The sequence below is a fragment of the Schistocerca cancellata genome, chromosome 1 (assembly GCF_023864275.1).
Source record: "Schistocerca cancellata isolate TAMUIC-IGC-003103 chromosome 1, iqSchCanc2.1, whole genome shotgun sequence".
Taxonomy (NCBI): Eukaryota; Metazoa; Arthropoda; class Insecta; order Orthoptera; family Acrididae; genus Schistocerca; species Schistocerca cancellata.
In genome coordinates this window covers 938,373,006-938,400,058 of record NC_064626.1, presented here as the reverse complement: position 1 = coordinate 938,400,058, position 27,053 = coordinate 938,373,006, and the positions used below count along the sequence as shown (strand labels likewise).

The window sequence follows — 27,053 nt, the reverse complement described above, 5'->3', positions numbered from 1 at the left end:
TGTCTCTGATAATAAATGTACTACAGAGGAAGAATCATACTGGCACTGAAAGTGGTAGCCCCACTTCACTGCAGCTCTGTTCCGACATTAATCCTATTAGTCCGTGAGCATACATTTGACTAAAATGAGAAAAACTGTTAAGTTATTGTATTAATGCATATGACTGTCAGGCTAAACTTTTGACACAAAGGTAAGAAAAGTGAACCAGGAAACTTAGTAGTTACGATTACTTACTTATCATGTCTATTAACAGTTCAAACATTTGTTTTCGTGGAAGCAGCCTTGGATGATACAGATCACTGTCGCCAATAACTGTCCTTGCAGTACGTTGCCCCCTCAGTTGTGCGTGCTCCGAGATTATTTGCAATGTTGATAAAATAACGCCTTCATCAAGTTTAATAGCCGATGACAAAAGTGCAGATCGTAGAAGTGGGAAACAGTAACAGAATGATGGTGCAGGTAAGAGTAGTTTTGGTGGGTCACTGCCTGTAATCTTCCTTTTGGGATATACTGTTAACCTGTGAAGGATTGAGATAGTGCGAGTGACGGCAGCAAGTAGTGCTTCCTCTTCCCAAGCTGGATCTAAATCACATTGTGGTGACTGCAGACGTAAAACAACATGACCCACCAACTGTCCTGCAACAAGATTACAATAAGAACAGCAATGAAAGTAAAGTAACTTTAACTAAAAATGTACATACTTATTTGTAAGAAATTGTAGTAGTAACAGTAGTAGTGCTCCACCACCGCCAATACTGCTACTGCTACTACTACTACTACTAGTAGTAGTAGTAGTAATAATAATGTAATAATTATCCTTAATAGAATAAACTGCACTTCCAATTACTCTTTGTCATCCATCAACAAATAAAGATAAATGCCACTGTATTTGAAAGTGTGGTTTTTCTTTTTTCCTTCTTCTTCTTCTTCTTCTTCTTCTTCTTACAATGGCTCCATTTATTGAAACCATGATTCTGAATTAGTTTCACAAACGTGTTGAGACACACAATTTTTGTTGCATAACATACATGACACTATAATAGTTAGTTGTGATGTTGCTTTTTCCATATTCATTTTCCCAGTGTATCCTGTCCTCTGAGGATGGGGTATCCAATTAAAGCCAAATTTTAAAAAAATGAATATCACTTGATTCATATATCATGCTCCATAAATCTCATTCTTTAGGGTTGTGAAACGTATCAAACTATACATTGTCACTGTCAGCTATTTCTGAGCAGTACCTAATGACCAATTAACGACACATACTAATTATTCACATCAATAATTATGAAAATTATTCTACATTAAGCAGCTATTTTGGAAAAAAAGCCTTTGCTGTTCCTCTTACACTACCTAACTACTGTTTTTATCAAACACTTCAAACTAAGTACTTATGTAACTTTAAACAGAATAATATCAGGTGTCTACATACTGATACTGTTAAAGCCTGTTAAAAGTGAACATGATTATTAATCAAAATTTACATCCCAGAGCCCAAATATTCTGAAGTGGGATGAAGAGCTGTTACAAGCTTTTGCATCACAATAGAAATCATCATCTGACTATAGATAGGGATGCAAAAGTCTATATTAATTCTAATTCTGTTATTGTAGTTGTGGATTTCACAGTTCACTTTGAATTTGCTGTATTATTAGCCAAAAATATATTAAGGGAAGATATGTATTACCAGTTAACTGTAAGAATCCCTTGGTCCCTGAAAATGCTGCAGCAAGTTATCACAGTTATCAACTTTGCATAATAAATTTATTGCACACATCTATAGTATAAATACTTTTTGGTCCCTGATGATTATACCACAAAAAGAGTATTGAGTTTAAGTATTCTAGCACACTCACAGTAGCTCAATGCAGCAAGAGCATTTTTTAAGTGCAAAGCATGCAGAATTGAGCTTTCTAGTTAACTTTAGTTTATCATCTATCTGGGTGCCCAGATAGATGATATCTCTTTTTGGTACCTTTAGGTCACTTACTTGTTAAGAATTGCATAACACGACTCTCTGTAACATTAAAAGTTAAGCTGCTTGCTGTGAACCAGTTGTAAGCTCTTTATCTATATACTAGTTTCATAAGTAAACATCATATATTTTAAGAGCCCTACAATGTCTCTGGTAATCAATCGCTTATTGTTACTTCAGCCACTGCTGTTTTTGATCTCGAGGGAAGGAGTGGGCAAATTATTGAACCCTATTGGTATCCATACTTAATATTTCCTCACTTTCAAGTTTAGTTTTACTCCTGTGATATCATCCATTAATGTGACCCTTTGTTGAGATGATTTGCTCATGCAAAGTGAATGCCTTTAACATCACAGCATTTTCATTTTCTTGATGGAATTTTGTGAAAAACACAATGGAAGGCCTCAGTGAGTTCACAGAAAATGTCAATAGGGAAATTCTTTACCTTTAGATCTACCAGAACTAAGTTTTTGCGACCATACAGTTCTTTTTCTGTTAACAAATCGTTTTGGAAACCTAACTCAGCAGCTGTTATAAGATTAATGACAATAGTGATTCAATATTATTTTAAGACTCCACCTCAAAACTTTTGATAACATGGGAAGGAGAAGAATGAGTCTATAATTAGAGGTCACTTGATTCTCACAACATTTATAAAAAAGTGTTAGTTACTGCTTTTCAGTGATCTAATTAGTTTTGTGAACTCTCAAACAACTAAGTTAGATAACCTTTAGAAATTACGCTCTAACGTATTCCATAATAATTTACTGTCACTAATGTTGAACATGATTTGTCCAATCACATCACTAATCATCACTACACCTAGTTTCTGTATCACAAGTCCAAAGTGGATTCTCATATAAGCACTGTAAACTGCTTTCTTCAGCCTAAAAATGGCTATACTTTGAAACTCACAACTAACATTTCACTCAACAGCTAAATAGGGACCAATTGAAGTGTAATTAATTGAAAAGTTAAACAATAACATTCAGCTACTAGTTAGGACAAGTGAGATACAATGACGAAAGTCATAGTAACGACAGAAATCAGACAGCGAGAGGTAAGTGAAATGAGGATACAGCTGGAAACAAGTGCTTCTCCAAATAATGGACCAGGAAGAAAGTATGTTTCAAAAAATGCCCACCCCCCCCTGCCTGCGAAATTTCTCCCCTGGAATCTCCCTCCCTTTTTCTTTGCTGTAGTTAACTTAGTATTAAAGATCCCTGACAGTCGCTGTGCAGCAGTGGGCTGTGCACAACAACTTTGTGCACCTCTCCCAAACAGTCAAATAGCGCAATTTTGTAGATGTCCCTATGACTGTGCCTCAACATTGTCACAGCTATGTAGATGACTACCGTTTTCACCTGAAGGCATCAACACTTCACAGTTGAAAGCTGGCAACAAAGCTGCTTGCTTTCAGGGTTCCATTTTGTGGATTTGACTATGGTAGCCTGTTCTCCTTTCCCATTCTACTGCTGGACCTACAGCTAGCTTCAAAAGACCTAATCTAAATTAACCTGCTTGGAAGGTTCACATCCACACAGTAAACACTAAAAATTTATGTGTAGGAGCCAGTCATAGTGTTACAAAAGTCTAGTAAACGTGAACTCCTCACAACTGTGAAACATCTCTTTTACTGAACAAGTGCCCATTGCTCTTAAGGTAAGCATTTTACAGATGAAGATTACTTTTTCTCTTCTTTTGGTCCATACTACTACCACCTCTCAAAATATGGAAAGGAAGGAGCTTGCAGAAGAAGAGATTTATTTCACTATATTAAAGATGAAGAAATGCTCATAGCTCGTAAAGTATTCAATTTAGAACCATGTTTACTAGATTTTTTTTTTTATTCAAATGCTCATTCCTGCATATTCCTGAATAATGATCATTCATCCTGGGACACTTTGTATTGAATCACAAATAGAATTCAGAAATATTTAATTCATTGAATGCTAGTCATCTGCAACACAATGATTAGATGTATGATTAGATGTACTCTTATAAATAGTATATCAATCCTGAAGTGGTATCCTGTTCTCTGCACCATATCATAAAAAGAACCTGCTGTTAATGAGCCCAATATTTAAAAAATAAAAGTGAAGGAAATATTACTACAATTTATTTTACATAACTGCTATGATACGTATTCCAATTTGAGGACTTTCTTCAACTTCCTACACAGTCTGAAGCAGTTAACAACATACAATCTGAAAATCAGCCTAAGAAGGAACGTCTTACTGTTCCAAACACAGGTATATGCCCTTGTAAACAATTATGTGCTTTCCCTATATTCGTTAATGAGAATACTGAAAATATACTTTAAAACAACCATAACTAATTCCTATTGTGCCACAGTCAATTTCTTTTCCAATTCTTGTGGAAGAGAATAGACAGCCATTGTGATTAGGATGCAAAAGGAAGTGAGACTGAGAATCAATGCTATTTGCACTCAAGAAGTGAGTCAATCATGACGATTTTACCTCAGAGTCAAAAGATAATTGGATTTGTCAGGTACACAGCTATGGTATGATTTTTATTTGTTAGCACCTGTTCCAGTACCAACTTGTTTTCTGGGCATCTGGCCTCGAATTTTGGATTGTCATAATATGCCAGTGTTTTCCAGTTTAATTTTTTCCTGGACAATTATTAATGAGTACTCCAGTTGAAAAGTTTTACAGATTTGTCATTTAATGTAGTTCCATTTCCAGAAGAGGGGCAGCCAATTTCAAAATGAAGAAATAAATTTTTTAATACATGCAACAGTGAAGTAAATGGCACTACAGATACACACAACACAATGATTTCCATTCCATTCTTCACCAAAAAAAGTACTTCCATTCAAAGAAATGCAGGGATTCTTGCACTTTTGCAACAATCAAACGTATGCCCCAATAAAAAATATGATTATTTTGTACTATAAAGAAGTGCAAACTTCGAAGGTGTTAAATATGACAGAATGGCACTTTGAAACGAAACTTCCTGGCAGATTAAAACTGTGTGCTGGACTGAGACTCGAACTCGGGACCTTTGCCTTTCGTGGGCAAGTGCTCTACCGACTGAGCTACCCAAGCACAACTCACGCCCCGTACTCACAGCTTTAAAACCGCCAGTACCTCATCTCCTTCCTTCCAAACTTCGCATTCTAGAATGGCACTTTGTTGAATAAATATTTACACATTAAAAATCTGTTTAGTGTATATTCTTTGTAACCTGCGACATATTTACTGATAGATGTATCTTTTCTGTCTGATTGTTGGAACTGCTGTGGTCTTCAATCCGAAGACAGGTTTGCCGCAGTTCTTCATACTGGTCTGTCCTGTGCAAGCTTCTTTATTTCTGCGTAATTACCGCAGTTTACATGCATTTGATACTGTTACCATACTCAAGCCTTGGTCTCCCTCTAAAATTTTTTCCTCCCACACTTTTCTCTGTAGACTGACAATTCCTAAAAGCGTCATGACACATCATATCTTTTTGTCAAGTTAAGTCACAAATTTCTTTAGTCCCCACTCTATTCTACTAACAAAAATTTGAAAAATCAACATCGATGTTTTGCCAAAAACTAAACACTTTTACTTCAGTCCTGAAATTTATTAACTAATAAAGTTGCAGGAAAAAAAAAATGTAATTTTATATTCCTGGGAAATCGTACTGTACAAAAGGAAAAGGACATCAACTAAAATCTCTCAAACAAGCATTTTCCACAGCTCACATCTCCTAAAGAAAGGAATCTACACAAAACAGTGCACAATACACAGTTGGATTCGTGATGCAAATGGTATGGGAATCTATTGAAAAATGATATTATTATAGTTAATGCAGTGTGACCAGATGTGTAATTCTATGTTTTTGTGTTGATCGTACCACCAGAAAGCATAAGAAAATATTTTCTGCAAATATATACAGTTCTATCTGGAAAGAATAAGCATGACATTTACGGATACATGTTCTACAGCTTCTTTCATTTAGTTGTTTGAGAATGATGCGAAAGTTAAACAGGAATATACAACATGTGACAAGGTACCTGTAGTACTACATGATTAATCCAGGGTTATAACCAAGTTCCAGTTGCAGGTCGCCAATCTAATGATTTCCAGATGTAACAAAAATTTTATTTTCAATATTTCATATAGTTAGTTATTGATCAAATTTAAAATCCTGTCACAAACCACTCATTAAGAGGTATAATCTTACGTTACATGTTTTTAAACAGTAAGTCAAGTATTATAATTAGCAGTTATGTACATGCAGAGACATGTTGCATGTCATCTACCAAACCAACAAATGATAACCACCACCAGAAAAGTTTTATTTAATGAATGGGTTAGTACAAATACTGTTTGTAAGTTTGTTTTCATATGTGCAAGTATTCTGGAGCGGATGAACACAGTGTATCAGCAAGCCAGGAGGAGACAGCAATTTTCATGGTACCTGCTGTTCAGGCGGTTTATTCTGCATCATCAGGTATTGCCTTGGAGACAAAGTGTGTGCCAGGGAAGAAGAATGACCTTGACAATCACAATGATGAAATGGGAACAAGAGAGAAACTTACTTGTCAAGTTCAATTCAATTTTGTTATCTGGGACCGCCACTTTTCAACTCTGTGTCCTTACTGAGTATTTGTGATGTTTCAAGTAGTGAGAATTTATTATGAAAGATCATTGTGAAAGAAGAGTGGAATATATGCCACATTACGTCTCGGAAGTGTATTTATTTCACGAATATAGATATTGGACTGTACTCTTGATTTCCAGCGACAACTGCAGTGCTATGAAAAAGTCTGACAGGAGAATTTTGTGAGTGAGGAGAAATAACCAGGTGAGCAAATCAACAACATGGAATTGTAACTCCCAAGCAATACCACGGAACACCTCAATGTCCTGAGGCAGCATAACTCATGGCACACAAATACCCACATTATATTTATCCAGTAATTGACAATGAGAGCACTTAGTGACTTCCAACATACTTAACATACAACTTCAAACTCTTGCAAAAATACTTATCACTGACAACTTGCACAACATGATGAAAGGAAAAAAGTTATCACTTACTACATTTTCAATGTTCATACAATCAGCCCTAAACATCAGGCATGACGTTTCAATTTATTATTTCTTTACTATGAACTCCACTCAACACATTTTGTGGAAGTATCCACATATACCCATGAATATTTCTGCAAAATTATTTCATTGTGTGACACACAGTTTAAGAAGTATGGCATAAAACAATGAGATGCATGAAAATTAGCTTTCGCTTAAAACAGAGCACAAATTACCCAGATTATATTCATCCAGTGTTCAATAATGAAAACACATACCGACTTCCAACAAACTTTAAAAATAATTTCATATCTTTTTTTAACTTTCTCTCTTTTACATGCTTCATGTCAAATCATTAACACATTAACTCATTTGTAAAATAATCAAAGTTCAAAGTTGTAAGTTTGATTTAAAAAAAAAACACAAAACAATGGATTGAAATAGAGACAATGTTTTAACATGAATGATACCTGGTACAGTGGGAATTTTTCAACAATGTGTTACTCAAGTTGTGTCCTACACTATCAGTGCATTGGTACTTTAGAAAGTCTGCATCATCCTAATGATCATTTCTTGGGGAATAAGACAAATTTTTCCTGTATTGAATTTCTTAGGGCTGGCAAAGCCCTCAGCGAATGTTTAAACAACTCAGCCTTAAGATGCCTCCATAGAAAACATCACAAGGTGTACAGTCCGGTGATCATTCTCGCCAGGGGATGTCACCACCCAAAGAAATTAATTATTCTGAAAATACCTGTCTCAGGAGAGAAATCTGAGCTGCGTGAGCAGTGGCTCCATCCAGATGAAATCGTACCTGGTCAATTTGCAGCATACTGAGTCATGGTGCAAAAGACATGTAAATCGTGTTATTTTTATCATTGAGAGTTTAATGTAACAATAGCACCAACCTCTTCAAAAAAGTAATGAACAATTACCTCCACTCTTCCAGCCACACACCATACAGTAACACAGTCATTATATAGTGGATTTTCATTAAGTTCACAAGGGTTCTGCCCATTCCAATACTGGATATTTCGATGGTGTTGTGTACATAGTTCCGCGTAGTCAGCGTGTACACAACTTTCCCACTAGAGCGTGCCCCGCTAAGCACAACAGCGCAGGCACAGCACTAGTCCGTCTCCGCACTACGAGATGGCGCTGTCTTAGAGACGGACCAAATTCTGCTTCCGCCGATCTGCGTATTAATATGTCTCGCAGCCAATGAGATTGCTGCTAACGTAGAACCTTTTCTCCTCACGGATCACACTCGCACAGTGATACCTGAATGCTCGAGGTATAACGAGTGTACAGACCTCCGATTAGTCAGTCTGCATTAGACTGTACCAGTCTGCATTAGTCTGCATTTGTCTGTACCAGTCTATAGTCAAGTTTCAGTCTGCGCCTAATAAGATTATCACATTCCTGTACATAGCCATGAAGAGAAATGTATAGACACTTTGTCAAGTATCAGAGATATGTGAGAATAAGATTAACGTACCAAGACCAAAGGAACTTCAGATTGTCAATTGTAAACAGCATCCAGACTCAAGTTATGTAATATCTATGATTTTTATTATTTTAATAAATGTGTGTGAAAATTAATCAAGTTCTGTTTAAAGTTGGTCACCGTCAACCTGCTACTCTAAGCGTGCAAGTGGCATTTCTATCGTCCGACCTAACGGCAGAAGATAAACACGCCACGATAAGACCACGAGACATATTGCTGACACTCGCCTACTTCGTTAGACCGACAAGTCAAATAATCTGATGGTGTGTGTACCGGAGGTCTTACAGTACGCACACCACAGATGGTCAATGCATCCCAATAAGTAAAAATGTGCTACATTGCTGCAAAATACCACAGCATCTTCCACAATATTTTCAAGGATGTTTGCTCAGGACCCACATGATTGTCATAATCATGCTCAAACAATTCCTGAACAATGACCATCTTTTGCAGATGAAATCTTAAGTCCTGTTGTAAAATTTGACACACCCACCAGTCAGATAACTGAAAAGTTCTAGGGTGTTTTACAAAAGATCTGACTGCTGAAATTTAATGCCTTACTGCATTGATGCTTTCTGGAGTTCGAAAACTAAGTGGCCTTTCTCTTTTTAGGTTTTCATACCTCAATTGGTAAAAACAGAACCCTTATAAGACTGCTCTGATATTTTGATAATTGCAAACTTACTCGTTAAAACGTATAGGGCACATTTCATTGACCTAGAATCGTGAAATTTAGCATGAAGCAAGACTTTACTGTACAAGTACAGGAAAAAAATTCAAAAATTGTTAATCTGTAATTACATTACATGAAAAAAATATTTTTTTATCCATGTATCTGTCTGTCAAGACACTTTCCCTCACAAATAGGTAGGCACATCACGTTCAAATTTACATAATAAAAAAAATTCTATGGTCCCCTGGCAGCACAAAAAAATTTAAGATCCTACGTCAGTGAAATTAAAAGACACAGTCATTTATGTCACATATTTTCATAATCACAAACTCACTTATCAAAACCTATAGGGTACCTCTTGTTGGCCTAGAACTATGAATTTTGGCAAGAAAAGGTTCCACAGAACCAGTAAAGCGAAAAGGTAAGAAAATTAATAAATTGTAATTATATCACATAAAAAATACTTATTTGCCACTAGAGTGTACTCTGCGTTCATCATCCACCAAAAGCATTGTAGAAATACATTACTGCATGCAAACATAAAAAGGAAGTTGTAGCCATGTTTTAATACGTAAACAAATATCACAAGGTGTAAGGTCTGGTGACCATTCTGGCCAGGGACATCACCACCCGAAGACATCAAGGGATAAAGTAGACAATTTTAGACATATTTCTATGCCATGAGTATTTGCTTCAGTTATTGAAGAGGCTGTATATGTAAGGAGAATTAATCATTTTTCATTTTGTTTCACATAATTAGCTATCAAACGTACAGTTTGATTTCAGAAGTGGTTTAACAACTGAAAATTCTATATTCTCTTTTTTCTGTGAGGGACTGAATGGATTAAACTAAAGGTTTCGAACACTAGGCATCTTTTTTGATTTATCTCAGGCATTTGATTGCGTTGATCGCAAAATATTGCTGCAGAAACTGGACCATTATGGGATACAGGGAGTAGCTCACAATTAGTTCACCTCTTTCTTTAATAATACACAGCAAAAGGTCATGCTCCACAGTGCTAAGAATGGCTATGATGTGGATCTGAGTGGGGCACGGTTAAATGGACGGTGCCCCACGGTTCGGTGTTGGAGTCACTCCCGTTCCTTATTTATATAAATAGCATGCACTCTAGTATTACAGGTGATTCTAAAGTATTTCTGTTTGCATATGACACTTGTTTTGTAGTAAAGGATGTTGTGTGCAATGATGGCACTGTTTTAAATAGTGCACCTTAAGACAAAGATCACTGCTTGTAAAAAATAAACTAATGCTAAATCACAGTAGGCTTTTACAGTTTTACAGTCAATTCAACAAAACCTGACTTTTAATTTCACATAATGGGCATTTGATTAGTGAAACAGAACAGTTCCAATTTCTAGGTGTTCACATAGATAGTAAACTGTCATGGAAAGTCCATGTTCAGGATCTTGTTCAAAGACTTAACGCTACCATTTTTACTATTCAAACGGATACAGTTTGACGTGAAAAGTAGCCTACTTTACTTACTTTCATTCACTTCTGACATATGGGGTAACTCTTCCCATTCTCAAAGGACATCTTCGGCTCAGAAGCGGGTGGTTCGGGCAATAAGTGTTGTATGTTCACGAACATGTTCTGAGGCATCAAGGGATCACCAATTTAGTATTGGAGGGCAGCGTGGAGGGTAAAAATCGTAGGGGGAGACCAAGAGATGAATACACTAAGCAGATTCAGAAGGATGTAGGTTGCAGTAGGTACTGGGAGATGAAGAAGCTTGCACAGGATAGAGTAGCATGGAGAGCTGCATCAAACCAGTCTCAGGACTGAAGACCACAACAACAACAACAACAACAACAACAACATGTTCACGAACTTCTTGTTGACCCTTGTTCATTAGTCAGGGTATTCTGACATTGGCCTCTCAATATATACATTCTTTACTGTCATTTCTTGTTAACAACATCAGCTTATTCCCAAGAAGTAGCAGCTTTCTCTTAGTTAATACTAGGCAGAAATCCAATCTGCATTTGGATCACACTTCCTTGACACTCGTGCAGAAAGGCACGCAGCATACTGCTGCATCCATTTTCAATAAGCTATCACAAGAATTCAAAAATCTTAGCAGTAATCCATGCATGTTCAAATTGAAACTGTAGAGTTTTCTCATGGGTCACTCCTCCTATTCTGTCAAGGAGTTCCTTGAAAATTTAAGCTGATTCCTGTGTTATATTGTTGATTGTGTTTACATAAACTTATGGCTTTTTTTTTTTTTTTTTTTTTTGGGGGGGGGTTCATAATTATTTTATTTTATCTTTTATTACTTTTCTGTTGTAATTTCATGTACTGACACGTCCCATGACCTTGGAGGCTTGTTCTTCAATTTGGTCCTACGGAATTAAACGTGTAAAAAGTAAAATAAAAACAAATCTTCTCTCTCTACATGTTCGAACTGAAGCCCTGCTCCCTTCTTGTATATTGGGGCTAATCTCAGGAACTACCGTAGAGATTTTCATACAGTCTTTCAATTCCTGTGACCAATACCTTACCAGTATCAACATCAATAACAGGAAAAACATCATTGAGATTCTTGATTCCCAGAATGGAGGCAATATCTATACACATAATTAGGTTTGTACGGAACCCTGAGTTCACATGTCCTACTCACACTTGGCCAATTTTTCTTTTCTTTTTAACCAGGTCACCTTTTGCTCTAAAGTTTGATACCCATAAACTAATGGATTTCCAATCTGGAACTGCCCCATAAAGGCAGGGAATCTGGAAGAGTCTCCAGAAAGCATGCTGGACATGTGGAATAACTATTTACCAGAAATGATTCATCAGCATAAGCACACACTCACTCTCTCTCTCCATGTGTGTGTGTGTGTGTGTGTGTGTGTGTGTGTGTGTGTGTGTTTTCCCTCCCTTTATGGGGCAGTTCCAGTTTGGAAATCCATTGGCTTCTGGGTATCAAACTTTAGAGAAAAAGGTGACCTGGTTTAAAAAAAATAGTTCCTCCATCCTGGGAATCAAGAATCTCAATGATTTTTTTCCTGTTATTGATATAGTTACTGGTAAGGTATCTGTCTTTTCTCACTTTGTTGACATGACTGAAATTTGTTATAGATAACAATTTGAACTAAGTGAATGTTAATTCTGTGTATTCGATGTCTTATTCAGTCCTTATTTTGATATTGTTATGTCAGCCTATCGATGACAGTTTATGTAAACAAAACTTCCCACTCCACAAATATCATTCACACTAATACAGTTTATACTTTGATCCATCTGTTTCTTTATTTGAAGTTTAAATTAGGGAGGAAGTTTTGACACAACTTGTACTTAGTATAATTATTCCCACTTAACTAGATACAGTTCTGAATCAAGAAGGCAAAATGCTCCATATTATGCCCCATTTCAGTTGTTTCTCTTTCGGTTGTGGAAAACTAAGATATGGTTATTTTGACACATACATATAAAAATGTCTGTCAACTATGAAGTAGTAGTTAAAGTTGACACACAACACAATTGTGCTAAGTAAACACCTATAATATTTGTATGAATGTTTGTTTCCTCTGTATTTCATAACTGTGGCACAAACATTTTGGGAAAATAAGAACATTTAAACCTCATTTTGGACACTTGTAAGATGTAAACATCTTGAAATAGAAAGAGAGAGAGAGAGAGAGAGAGAGAGAGAGAGAGAGAGAGAGAGAGAGAGAGATATTACAAGAAATTAACTTATTCGACAAATGCAAGTAGTATTTAAATTACCAAAAGACCATCTACCATCTCTTGTTTCCTTTTACTCACCAAGATGATTCAAGTGACCAGAAAAGACACATTTCCTGATATCTAGGAACAATTTGGTAAGATACGGTGCTGCTAATGGCGATGGAAAATTTCTCAATATCATAGGGATAAGATCTCGGAAATACAGGCTCAGTTCAGTTTGGTTTCCTTCCATTGTAGCTCTTATCATGGAAACCACACGGATTAGATTACTGTTCAGCTATAAAAAAAATATGTATGTCAAATGGAGACACGTTGAAAAGAATGTTTAACATGTGAACAAAGAAAAAATACGAATTTTGTTTGTGTGTTGAGTTACTCTGAAAAACTAAATAGGAATTATAAAACAAATGGTGTTTTGGCTAACTTCAGAAAAGGAGGAACTGGAGAGTCAGTAAGACAATGGCATCACACACAGCCATGAAAAACGACAAATATGAGAGAATAATTTAGCTTAATTACATTTATAATGTTAATAAAATTAAAATCTGATCATATTAAAACTGACATATTCTGAAACAACAAGCTTCCTTCTCCAGATACATACCATCACAAGAACCACAACACCCCAACAAATTAATCACATAAAAGTATTGCACCCACTCCCCCCACAAAAAAAGACATGCAGAAAACTACTGAAGGATGATCTGAAACCCATTGTATCAATGTATATCAGCTCATAAAGTGAAGGGCTCTAATATTTAATGACCAGGCCTATCACAGAAGTAGCCAGTTCCATTTCTTCCAAAAGATCCAATGTTTTTGCCTTTACTTAGGGTACATAGGATCTTGGAATTCATCAACTCCTACAACAGGATGCCCTGTTGTATAAATGTGCATGGTGACTATCAATTTATTGGAGTCATTCAAGAAAAAGGGCCTTTACAGATGAGCAGGAAAACAAGCTGCTGGAATCTGTGACAAATGCTATTGACTTAAGACATTGCAGAGTTCAACACGGCATGTGGTCACTACAGAGACGGTGGCCAACAAGTGGACCGCCCAGGGAAGTAAATACAGACATCCTAGTCTGTAAATTATACTATCTTTTCTACAAACTCATTCATGCTTTTAGGTATTCACTGAGATGTTCTGACTCTTATGATGGTGTGTATCTGAAGACTGAAGCTTGATATTTTTAATGTCATCACATTGATTAACATTACAATGTGGTTAAGCTGAATTATTCCCTTAAATTGTTAAATTATAATCACGAGTTCACTGTCACTGAGCTATTGATATAGTTAAAAACTCCAAAAAACTACAGAAAAATTACTATTTCATATTTTCCAAGCCAAATTTCTAAATCTTCTATAGAACAATTTAAATAACTTTGTTCCTAACAATGTAACACACACACACAGTACAAGACCACACATGCAGTTCACTGTTTATTGATTGGGTAAGTGATGAAAGTATTACTCAGTATTGGCTGCAAAGCATATATCATAATCAAATGAATTAAAATAAATAACACTTGCAAAAAACTGCACAGCAAATGCAGGTGGAAGAAGGAACGGGTTGTAAGGAGGCAGGTGAAAGAGGGAGAGTGTGCGAGAGGCAGGTGTGAAGCGGGACAGGGTGTGAGGCGGGACAGGGTGTGGGATGTGAGGAGGCAGGTGGAAGAGGTACAGGGTGAGAGGAGGCCATTGGAAGAGTGACAGGTTGTGAGGAGACAGCTAGAACAGGGATGGGTGTGAAGAGGCAGGTGGAATAGGGAGGGGGTGTCAGGATACAGGTGTAAGAGGGACAGGTTGTGAGAAGGCAGGTGGAAGAGGAACTGCTTGTGAGGAGGTTGGTGGAAGAAGGGAGTGAGAAATAGAAGGGAAAAGGTTGATTGGTGAAGAGATACATTCTTCCTGATAATTTTGATGGAACAATAACTAACATCTACAATAATGGATTTAATTGCCTTGGAATAGTTAAGAAAGGGGTGTCCAAACTGGGCACTATGGCTCCCAGGGAAGTCGATCTCATAGTAGGGGCATTGTAGTGGTTTCATAAAAATATTTTGATTTATTTGCTTTTTGAGTAAAGGAACAACGTGTGCACTAGTAAAGATATCTAATGAGCTGACAGGTAAGTGCTGTTACTATGGCAGCATGGTAGGTGTCAGTCAAATTGTACAATACAACCTTTCTTCTTTCCCTTCCAGTAACAATCCATCTTAAGATAAATTTTATTGAATGCAGATCATTGTAACTGTTGTTTGTCTTTTGTGATTTGTATTTCTTTGTCAGCATGGACACATTTTTTATATATAACTACAAAATATGTTGTTTCATATGTATCATGTAGTTCTAAAGACATGAATAGTCCAAAATACTACTTGAATTTCGGTTTGGGCAGAGATGTCAGTCGAGGCAGAAGTACAGAGGCAAAGATGTTGTTGAATGACAGGTGCGGTATGAGCGGCGGCAACTTGAAATTAGCGGATGTTGAGACCTGGTGGGTAACTCTTTGCCTTTACATATGTCTGCTTGTGTCTGTATATGTGCAGATGGATGGATGTGTGTGTGTGTGTGTGTGTGTGTGTGTGTGTGTGTGTGTGTGTGTGTGTGTGTGTGTGTGTACCTGTCCTCCCCCCCCCCCCCCCCCCCCAGGTAAGTCTTTCCACTCCCAGGATTGGAATGAATCCTTACCCTCTCCCTTAAAACCCACATCCTTTCGTCTTTCCCTCTCGTTCCCTCTTTCCTGCTGAAGCAACCGTGAGTTGCGAAAGCCTGAATTTTGTGTGTGTGTTTGTGTGTCTATCAACATACCAACGCATTTGTTTGGTAAGTTACATCATCTTTGTTTTTAGATAAATATTGATTTATTATTAAGTGGCAAAACAAAAGGTGTCCCATGCGTCTGTTGTTTGATTTTGTCACATACTGGATTTGCCCAGAACACTTTATACTGTTTTTTTTTTTCATTTCTGCAAACGCCAGAACCTAGCAGTTGTAGTGTCAAAATTGCTTGGTGAAGTTAAACGTTGCAGTTTCTGTTAGTAGTGTCGAGTGCCAATTACATCAACATTTCCCCTAACACATCTCCACCCACTGCAAAGACCAACCAGTCTTGTCATTTCGATTTTTGTTCACGATTTTCGCAACTGATTTTTGAAGAATGCAGATGTGAAGAAATGGCATACTAGTTGCGTTAAAAACTGTTTTTTAATGCAACTGGTGTGGTATTTATTCACATTGGAAATCTTATTATTCAATTCACACTGCCACCCCTCAGTGCAATCGGATTTGTTTGTGCCACCTATATTTGCTTGACTCAGTCAAAGACGAAGATTTGACATTATGAAAGTTCAAAAAGTAGTACGACTCCCTCACAGTAAAAGTAAAATTATCTTGTTCCGCAATTTCAAAAATAAATAAATAAAATAGTTTCAAATATTTATCAAAAATTACAAAATATATATACATAAATAAAAATATTGGCACTCGATATCACCATTTCGATGTCGATATATTAGGGCAAAAATATCGGTGCTATATATCAATATTTTTTGGAAGAAAATATCAATATTCAGGGTGTATACGTGGACAAGGAAAAAAAATTCCCGGACTTCCCGGTTGAAAATACACTTTCTCCCGGATGAAAATACACTTTTTCCGTGTTAAATGACAGTATACTTTTCCTCGGCACTGTAAAACTTATCAATCCTTAGAATGTTTATGGTTTTATAAACAGACGTAGAATTTACAGGCACTTTAGAAAACGAAACCCAGGGGAAAACAACACGTTTTGGAAAGATCTTTGATGTGCAGCAACATGTATGCTGCATTTCTTCATTTTACGGAGGTATAAATTCGAATTCCACCAAACACTGCATGTTACTTTCCGAAGCAATGAAATCGAGATTTGCGACGTGCTTTTGTAAGCCAGTCATAGCTCATGTCACGTGATCTCAACAGCTGATGACAGTACAAGACACATAGTGTAGTCAACCAATAGCAAGATCACTCTTAAGTAGCGCGAACACACAAAAAGAAAAGTTAATGGTTTAAATTAGTACACATAGTTTGGATAGAAGAAAAACAAAGCTTTCACAAATAATATTGTATCTCTAAGATTAATAAGCTGCAAGAGAAGCTAAGCTTCCACATATAATGCTGATCATTTTGCGCGTATTACACTTTAAGATACATGACACAAATGTGCCAGTAAAATTTTTAATAACAACGTAAATGTCTGATCTTCTGGGCTCTAAATTATTCTAGATGGTCGTCCTCAAGGAGTTGATTTTTACATGAGAGTCAAACGTTCTGTGGTTTAAGAAATTCATCGTACATTCTCGCACATAGTTTATCTTGCGTAAAAGGAAATTTACTTTGAAAGTAACACTTTTCAAACCATCATTTGCAATATTTCCCCGTGACCTGTTAGAAACTGGTTCGTTTCAGCAGTTGCCAGAGAGCGCCAGATAACAGGCGTCACCGCACCAGCGCAGCCACAATGACGCAGGAAGCCCGTATGTTTGTACGTGCGATCTTGCATTATGTCATAAAAGAAACAAGACATCAAAGGATACTTCAGGAGCATCGTAATTTCGTGAACCATACTAAAATGCGTAATTTGGCTTAAAGTGCACAATCGTATGTCCAGATTCAGATGTAAATTTTCTAGAGTACCAGTACTGTATTATCTCATGTTTGGTTCTTTATTATGGCATAATGTCATACGAGCTAGAAGATGGAAAACGTGCACTTGAAATGCAGCGAATAGTTGAAACTAGCCAACAGCATGAGATTAAACACTTTGTTTAAAATAAACTGACTTCCTGAGTGCAAAATATTAATAAAAGCCCAATCTCTTTAGCAAACCGACAAAAATAACTTCATTGTTCCGCAAGGTGATTAATGCTTGATTGTCAGAAAGGTGGAAATAAAACCTGGAACTAACAACATATTTTAGCCTTCTGTAACTATGCGAACGTATTTTAATTAATTTGGTAGCTCCCGGCCACAGAAATCCGTTTTGTTTTCATTTAATGTGAGAGCAATAAACGAAGAGGAAACAGCAAAATCACTAAATATAAACACAGGTCACGTGGAGACTACCCACCTCCCCACTACAACTCAGACTGCTCTGTGCATCAGCCCTGGCTCTGCGACATTTCCGAATCAGAGCAATTTAGATAGTGGCGCTCAGCCACACATCTGTAGCCAGAAGCGGGAGAAGGTACTACCCATAGGCGACTCAACTGCGCATGCGCAAGAGCCCGCCCGCAACTGCTAAAATGTAAACAGTTGTCATGCCACACTCATTGGAGGCAATTTGTAGTTAGGAAGCACTGCATATTCTTCCTAAAGCCTTTGACACACATTGGTTGGCAGACGCTTGCATGAGCACTGTGTTTTGTTATATATGGCGCAATTCCTTTGCCGCTTAAGTTTTATTTTCGTTTTTCTTCCTCTTGTTAATGTTTTGTTGCTGCAATATTATCCTGCAGGCGTGGAATACAGTAATATCCTTTGTTGGAGTATTGGTTCTTACCAGTTAAAATAACAAAAATTTAACTGGTAACTAAAACAATGAAAAGTTCCCAGAATTCCAAAAAATTCACGGGTTTTCCCGGATCTCCCGGGTCGTATACACCCTGATATTTTATCAGTAGCCTCCTTTATACAGCAACACTTTTCATTTCACCTAAGGGCAGCTTTCTGCCTGTGATGAGTTGAGGTTGTGGAAGGCATTCCTTGCTCTAGTTTTGTACAAGTATTATGAGAAAATGAGATCCTGTATTTCATCAGAGACAACTGCCTGCTATGTCCAATCAACTTCCAGTGTATTTTCTGCCACTGACCTGCTTCACTGTCTGTTCCTGCTCAACAGCAATTAAACTCTAACTGGAAATTTATCATTATAGTGATTCTCTTCAAGAATTTATGAAAAACTGTAACCATTGTGCACAATTTCACTTCTTCTGTGTTTTAGCTGACTGATTTCATCACTGCAGAATTTATTTGTGATGTAAGTATTTAAAGCGTCTGAAAACATTTCATATCAGTTGAAATGTTCAAGTAATAAATACCTGAGAAGCTTTTAGGTCTTTATAGGTCTCAGTGACCAATCACACAGTGGTTGATGCAACTCACGGAGTACAATGTAGATTTGTTGGTAGCTCAATATTAAATGGAATGCATCACGGATTAACCTGAAACCACTTACTGGAACTTATTACCCATCACACTATCCTTACCTGAGAGGGTTTTTGAGGGTCCATATTAGAATTGTATGTCACATACCCTTAATTTGCACTTAAATAAGCTCCTAAGTTTTGTCTCAACACTACAAATTCTCAACCAGCTCACAGGCAGAACGCAGCCGGATATTAATCAAGAGGTAGCTGCCAATGTGGAGAGAACAAATCAGGCTAATCAAGAAGACCATCTATTATATGGGTACTTCTAGGAGCCCCATGGTTGAGGTCCAGAAGAAGTTTTATCAGGATAACTTCAGTGTTGCAAACAACAGCAGTTATAGCAACGAAACAACTATGGATTTCTTGACTTGAGAATAACTCAACCTGGTCATCAAACCCACTCACGTGGGTATGAACAGAACTGGGTCATGTGGAGGTCATTCTACCACCTTCAATCTGGGGATGGAAGATCCACGAGTAACTTTCAGAAATTACACTTCCCTCTGGATACCACCAATTGTGATTGCAGAGAACAACAAACCACTGGAACACACACTGGTCTATCATCGACGTCCTGCACTTCACACAGAAGATATTCTGCTCGTGACTCTGAGCACAATAGATATTGCAAAACTTTGGGCAACAGTAGTGTAACTTAATAATTCTTTATCTTGTTTGTTTCTAGTAGTAATTACCACATATTTGCTTCTGACTGAATTAAAAGATGATGACCAAAAGCAAACAATAGGTCTCAATCTGAAACATAAGTGATTAGTTAATTGTCTACTAATGGGAATTATATGTAGTATACACAGCAGTGAAAGAGCACAAGGAAATTTACAAAAATTGATTCGTGAGGGTGAAGAGTGCAGTCAGAACACAGGAATAGACAGACACTGAGAAGTGGGGAAAAAAATTAAAAGTATGTCACACCAGACTAACAGAATGCTGAAGATAACTGAAATGAAAATTATGATCATTAGAGTTGTGCCTTTTAGTAATACCTTGAACGACACTGTATGCCAACAGTAGCATCATGGGTATATTAAAATGTTTATGAAAAACTTTTATACCATCATTTATACATGGGTGATGATTTATTTAAAAACACTTGAGATTGTGTTTCATATTCATGTTAACAGCAATGCAAAATTGCTAGTGATCTTAACTTAGAAGGAAGCTAACAATTGGGATTAACTATCACTAAAACTCATGTAAATTGTCATGTACATACTTCAGTCAGTCTTGCCCTTATAGCACTTTCTTTTTCCAACTGAAGTCTTAAAATTTCCTTCTGTTTTGGAGTTAGTTCTGGTTCTTTCAGTTTTCCTTCTCTCCTTTTCTTTTCCTCTAGTTCACGTCGCAACTGCAGCTCTTCTAACTGTTCCTTATATGAATAAGCCTTGCTTTCTCTCTTCATATTCTTTATATTTAGATCGTCGTCTGCATCTTTTCTGCAACAGTATAACAAATCACACATAGTTGATAAATTCAATTCTTCCATTTTTAATGGAGAATGTCATTCTAATCACAGAAAACTTCCAACAGAGAGACAAAAGTTTCAAGGACATTTCATTTCAGGTACTCTGGAGCCATGACATGCAGAAAATGGTTGGTGGTGCACATTAAGTCCCTATAATTGAACGTAAGGTATTACTGCTGAACTTTGGTCAATAAAGATACAGACACTGCTTTGTGTGTCACACCAATGAATGAATGAATGAATGGATGGATTCAGACTGGAGGTAACCACTTCTCTAATGCAATTAACTCCTACATTTTCAATTAGTCCCTCTTTAATTGTCCAATAACATTTTTCTGCTTTCTACCCTGCGTGCCACAAATGTTCTCGCCATATTTCTACTTTGCTTATATATAATGTCTTCTGAGTTTTAGGTCTCTAGTAAATGACTTATATCATAAAAAGGGGCACAAATACTTTCTACAAGAACTTTAAGGCAGGTTCATCTTTTTTTACATCACACAAGATGAATAAGTACCGTATTTACTCGAATCTAAGCCGCACCTGAAAAATGAGACTCGAAATAAAGGAAAAAAAATTTCCCGAATCTAAGCCGCACTTGAAATTTGAGACTCGAAATTCAAGGGGAGAGAAAAGTTTTAGGCCGCACCTCCAAATCGAAACGAAGTTGGTCCATTGTAATATGAGACACAATTTAGGTCAAATGAATGACGATACAGCTACAGTAGTTTGGTTCGCGTCGTAAGCTTAGCAGTTAAGCTTTACCACGTAGCCATTGCTATGCGTCAGGCGCTCCGTCCGTATTTATACGGGCACCCTTCCTTTTTCACGTGCTTCGTCTGGTTTGAATCGATAGCTTATTTTGCTTTGATCTGATAAATGCCGTTTTCTTTGTTATAGGTGTTTGCGTCACTCTTAAGCTGAAAATGCATTACTGCACTGTGTCATGCATTGTTTGTCGCATTCTGATAGTGCGTGTTTACGGCCTGTCGCGGCACGCGGCATGGCTTGCTTTTGTACGCGCTACCGCCGCGTGGAATCGTCTCATTAGCGAAACAATGGCAAGAGACTGCTATTTGTTGTTACTTACACTGCTGCTTTCTTTGATAATGATCAACAAGAATCAAATAATAGACTGCGTATGATAGAACATGTTCTGAACGAGAGTTAGGCGAAAATTTTTCTCCGTTTGAAAATCTTTGCGGCCGCTTCTTTATTACATCAAATTCTGCACAGAAATTAGATTCATCTTAGATTTAAAAATCTAGTCACTTGCCGTGCTTCATTTCTGACTGTAAGAATAATACGAATATAAACATGACACGATACGTATATTCTTCCGCGTTTGCTGTTGTCTCACTCTAGTTTCGTAGTTTATTAGGCAGACAGGATTTAAATGAGATAGCAGCAAACACGAAAGAATACATGGCAAAATGTTTATATTCGTATTATTCTTACGGTGAAGAGAATACTGTATGTGATTCATATTTCATCAGGTTCCTATTAGCAACCATCTCTTCTCACAGATAGGAAAAAATTCAGAACGTAGAGTTGGCCATATTGACAAACATCCCAAACAGTCTTGCCAGTCAGATTTTCGTAATACACTGAAATTGTGCTACATTCGAAAATGAACAATACGGAATTTGTATTTACTTCGTTGGATAATGTATGAAAATGCAGTGGTCGAAACTCGCGGCGGAGAAAATAAGCTCGTCTTCCACTTGTTTTTTTAATTTATTTACTGACGCAGAGGTTTTGGCGCCAGTATTTATCTTTGTGCCTACAACGCATGCCTGCGTAGCGCTACATATATTCGACGGCAGAAGTTAGTTGTGGCGGCACGTACCAACATTTTTCATAACTTCCGCTTGCTTTGCACTCGATTCTAAGCCGCAGGCGGTTTTTTGGATTACGAAAACTGGAAAAAAAGTGCGGCTTAGATTCGAGTAAAGATGGTATACAAAACAACAACTGTGAGAATATTTCATTTGATATGTGGAGAGAATCTCACCAATGAGGCAATATTTTAACGTAAAAAGGGTTCAAGCCATCTATAATGAGAAAAGAAATGCTGATTCCATTTTACTAAATAAAACTTTTCACAACCCAACCAACAGCCACATGACAAATACTGCCACAGGACAGTAGTGCTGTCCCCCTCCTTGGTAACTGATCATCATTAATACTATCACACCCACCCATAACTAAGAATCAAGCTTTTATCATTTGTTACAATATTCACAAAAATAAATAAATAAATAAATAGCAAATAGCTTAAGAATACACAATACCACATAAAGATTTCTTTATTTGTGTAATTTTTTGTTATGCTATACATGGTACCCCAGGAGGGATCGACAACATTCAGGGATGTAACAGAAATTGTCATTCAAAGCAAAAAAGTCTAGTAAACGGACCCCAAAATGCACACTGTAAGAGGTATGAGCACTTCATCTTCAATACTGTGACACAAATATGTTCTAATGAAAACTGTTTGCTTTCCATATTTTGGGAGGAGGTAATGTGGACCAAACAAGAAAACACTGTCTACTGACCATTGGCTCTAAAACATGTACGTTAAGAACTACGAATACTTGTTTAGTAGAGGAGATGTGTTTCAAAGCTCATAGCCTTAAGATACACACTTAAGAGCCAATGTTTATTAGACATTTGTTTCTTATTTTGGTGCATACTGCCACTTCTCAAAATATGGGAAGCAAAGAGCTTGCAGTAGAAGAGATTTGTTTCACAGTATCTAAGATGATGACATGCTCATACATAGTTCATAAGGTATGCTTTTAGAGCCCATGTATACCAGGCTTTTTGGTTTGAAAGATTGATCCTATCATATCTGTGAATATTGACCATTCCTCCTGGGACAGAATGTATATTAGCAATATTACTTAAAATGTTCTGTTATTATAAGTCAATTTAATGATATGTTTTGATTGTGGGGCCTTATGAAAAAAATAAATAAATACACAAAAATCGTAATCTGCACTTACCCAGCAATAACACTTTTATCATAGAGCTCTCCTTCTGGTGTCAGATAGGTGAAATATTCATCTTTTGTTACATGCAAGATGTCAGATGAATTGAGATATTCACTAGAAAATTCTATTACAGAAGGTACCATTTCTGCTGGACTCAACCTTGTTACTGTTCTTAGACAATTTTCAAGACTCTGTAAAAATAATAAACATAATTAAAAAGCAGAGACAAACTGTGAACAAACTTAACACTTGACACCCAATATAGAACCATACTCACAGGAGATGCAGTATAATCTTGTATCAATAACCTTCTTAATTTATTTTTGTTAATTAATATAAACTCCTTTGGATCTTGTTTCAAATATTTCAATATCTTCAACCACAACTCTGGTGAATGTGGAACTGTAAAGAACACACACTTTTCAGTTTTATTTGAACAGGAAATGCAAGTACACTGTGGAAGGTGAACAATTAAAAACAGTTTTTTTTCAATTTGAGAGGCTGCATTACACAAACCTATGTGGTAGTCTTTACAGTACTTAGCATGAATACCTACAAGCAACAGAAGCTACTGCCTAGCAACCTGTCTATCGATGGGTGACAAGTAACATGAAACAAGATATGAAATTGCTGAGTAATAAAATCTACTTGAGACAGACATTTCAAATAGATATTCTGACAAGTCACATTTGCAACATACTATTCACCACCTTGATACACAAAAATAATGTCTATGCACACCCTGAACTGCTAGCATTCTACATCTTGTTTGTATCAAGTGGTCACTGCAACAAAATCAATAACCAATCTTTGGCAGACTATAATGTGCAGTGACTGAAAACATCAAATTAGTTCATGTTCATACCGGGAGTTTCAGGCATAATTCATTAATCCCAAATACCGTTACAATGTTATGTAAACTGGCACTGCTTAAAATTTATGTTCCAAAGTTTTAGCATAGGTATATTGGGTTAGCATTTTGTTAATCATAATTTTAAAGTACGTGAAGATGTAATTTCACTGAAAATACAAGTCACAAAAATATCTAGACTATATTTTTATGCTGTTCATAATTATAACTATCCTTTTAAGTCTCTAGCATATTTTGTTAGTTAGCCATTTGCAATTATTTATTTGCTTGTATTATCCTGTTTATATGTTGAAATAGGTTTAGCATTTTTAAAGCAAAATTATCTCCAAATTAAAACTACAGACTGACAAGCCAAACAGACTACAGACAGGTGGCAGCAAACACAACTTCAAGCCATCGGTAATTAAATAACAAATTCACCTATAACATCACTCAAGGAAGCCAGAAAAACATATTGAAATGGAAATCAGCAATTTATGTTTCATCGCAGATCTTTTTCACTCTGTACTGTCACCTTTTATCAATAAAGTTCTGAGCTAACATTCTTACTGAATTGTTGATAAATCCTGTTTCCTCCCAGTCTTTCTTCTGAAGCTCCGTACTATTTTACAAAAGTACTAAATAAGTAAGTGTCAGTTCAATTAATTACCGATAAAAAAATATTCCATAGTAACATTGTAATCAATGAAAGTAGTTGAACAGTGTCATATGCAAAAAAATGTGAAGTTTCAGTTTATCAAAGAAACTGTAAATATTCTGTTGATGAAAAATTAGGGGGTGAAACATATGATGGTAGATCCTGACTGACAAAATACAGGAGGCACTGAACGGAGGTCAAGTACAGTGTCTGATAAAAAGACCTCCCGTATCTGATAGATCACTGTGTGACTTGAGATGGGGATACAGATGTGCATGTAGGATCTCATTCCATCCAGCATAGTGCAGCAACTCGATGTGGCATGAACTCAACTTGTCACTGAAGGAGCCCCTGCAGAAATATCGAGCCATGCTCTTTCTACAGCTGTCCATAATTGTGAAAGTGTTGCCAGTGCTGGATTTTGTGCACAAACTGACCTCTTGATTATGTCATATAAATGTTCGATGGGATTCATGTCAGGTGATCTTGATGGCCAAATCATTCGCTCGCTGCACATAACCATTCCCAGTCACTGATGAGTTCAGTTGGACCAGAGGACCCAGCCCATTCCATGTCAACACAGACCACACTACCACACTATTATGGAGCCACCACCAGCTTGCACAGTGCCTTGCTGACAACTTGGGCCCATGGCTTCGTGGAATCTCCACCACACTTGAACCCTACCATCAGCATTTACCAACTGAAATCGGGACTCATCTGATAATACTACAGTTCTCCATCTCCAGTTTTGTGTGTGTGTGTGTGTGTGTGTGTGTGTGTGTGTGTGTGTGTGTGTGTGTGTAGCTTACTGGTGCTTGAAGATGAGGTTATCAGCACCCATACACACACTAAAAGAAAAATGTGGATAAAATTACGAAAATGTTATCATGCAGTGAGATATCCTATATAATAACACTCATGCACTCACTCACTCATACACTATCTCACATGCCATAGACAGCAGAGGAAGAGCATAGGATGTTATACCTGGGATTAAAAAAGAAACAAAACAATAGAGGAGTTAAAAGAAAGGCACAGGGAAATTTGACTGGCTGACCACCACTTACAAAAAATATGGGTGAGCCAGCCACCCTGTTAACATGTTGAAAACATCTCCCTAAAATTTTCAGGAACTTGCTGGACAAATCACAAAACTTTTTAGCTCCCACAACATTTACTTGAACATTACTTAAAACAGAATGCAGATCTGTCAGCAAATCACCCACTGCCCTCTGGTCAGAAAATAAAACACAATCTAATAAAATGTGGTGTACAGTGATCTGTATGTCACAAGCACCACACACTGGATGGAGCAAGACACCATGTGTCATATGGCTGCGGCCTACCTGAAGACAAGCAAGGGAGGACCTTGTCCCACTGATGTGGCTGGAAGGAGGTACACTGCAGCTGCATTGTGGGCTGTATTAGACAGAGCTTACTGTCTGTACTTTCAGCCACTCATCCTCTCATCAATGCAAGACTCTGTATCTCAACAGTGAGGCGATAGCATGCAGGGGGAAGGAACACCAAACTAACTGAGCATCGCACATGCCTCCTTTGCGGCAACATTTTCATCCTTTGCTGCTACATTTTCATTCTCCACAATAACCATGTACTCTGGCACCCAGCAAAAAATATCTCCTTCCCCAGCTATTGTAGTTGGATGCACGCATCATGGATATTCTGGACTACTTTGTTTCTTGCGTGCAAGCATTGTAGAGAATGAAGTGTTCTCAGAGAATTTGAACAGACAAGGAATTTAGTACTCAAATCACATCTCATCTGCCCCAGTGCCTGCAAGTTCACATATAATTCCACATCAAAGACAGTAAAGTCTTGAGGTAGTCAGACCTTGTAGACATGATCAGGGGAAACAACAGAGCAACCAACAAAGTCCCCCAGTTTCAACCCATTCATAATAACAGGTGTAAAGATGTGGTGCTGTGTTAAAA

General features: G+C 37.1%; 1 protein-coding gene across 1 annotated transcript in view; it reads right to left on the bottom strand.

The window, feature by feature from the left end:
- The window catches only part of LOC126191492 (eIF-2-alpha kinase activator GCN1), a 271,290-nt gene that overhangs the window by 123,069 nt on the left and 121,168 nt on the right, over positions 1–27,053 (bottom strand). The window contains exons 12-16 of the mRNA XM_049932385.1: positions 23,868–23,992; positions 23,603–23,781; positions 20,346–20,565; positions 12,991–13,189; positions 235–636 (exon numbers count right to left, since the gene is read on the bottom strand). Coding sequence (XP_049788342.1) covers positions 235–636; positions 12,991–13,189; positions 20,346–20,565; positions 23,603–23,781; positions 23,868–23,992 — 1,125 coding nt within the window. The remainder of the gene's footprint in view (positions 1–234; positions 637–12,990; positions 13,190–20,345; positions 20,566–23,602; positions 23,782–23,867; positions 23,993–27,053) is intronic.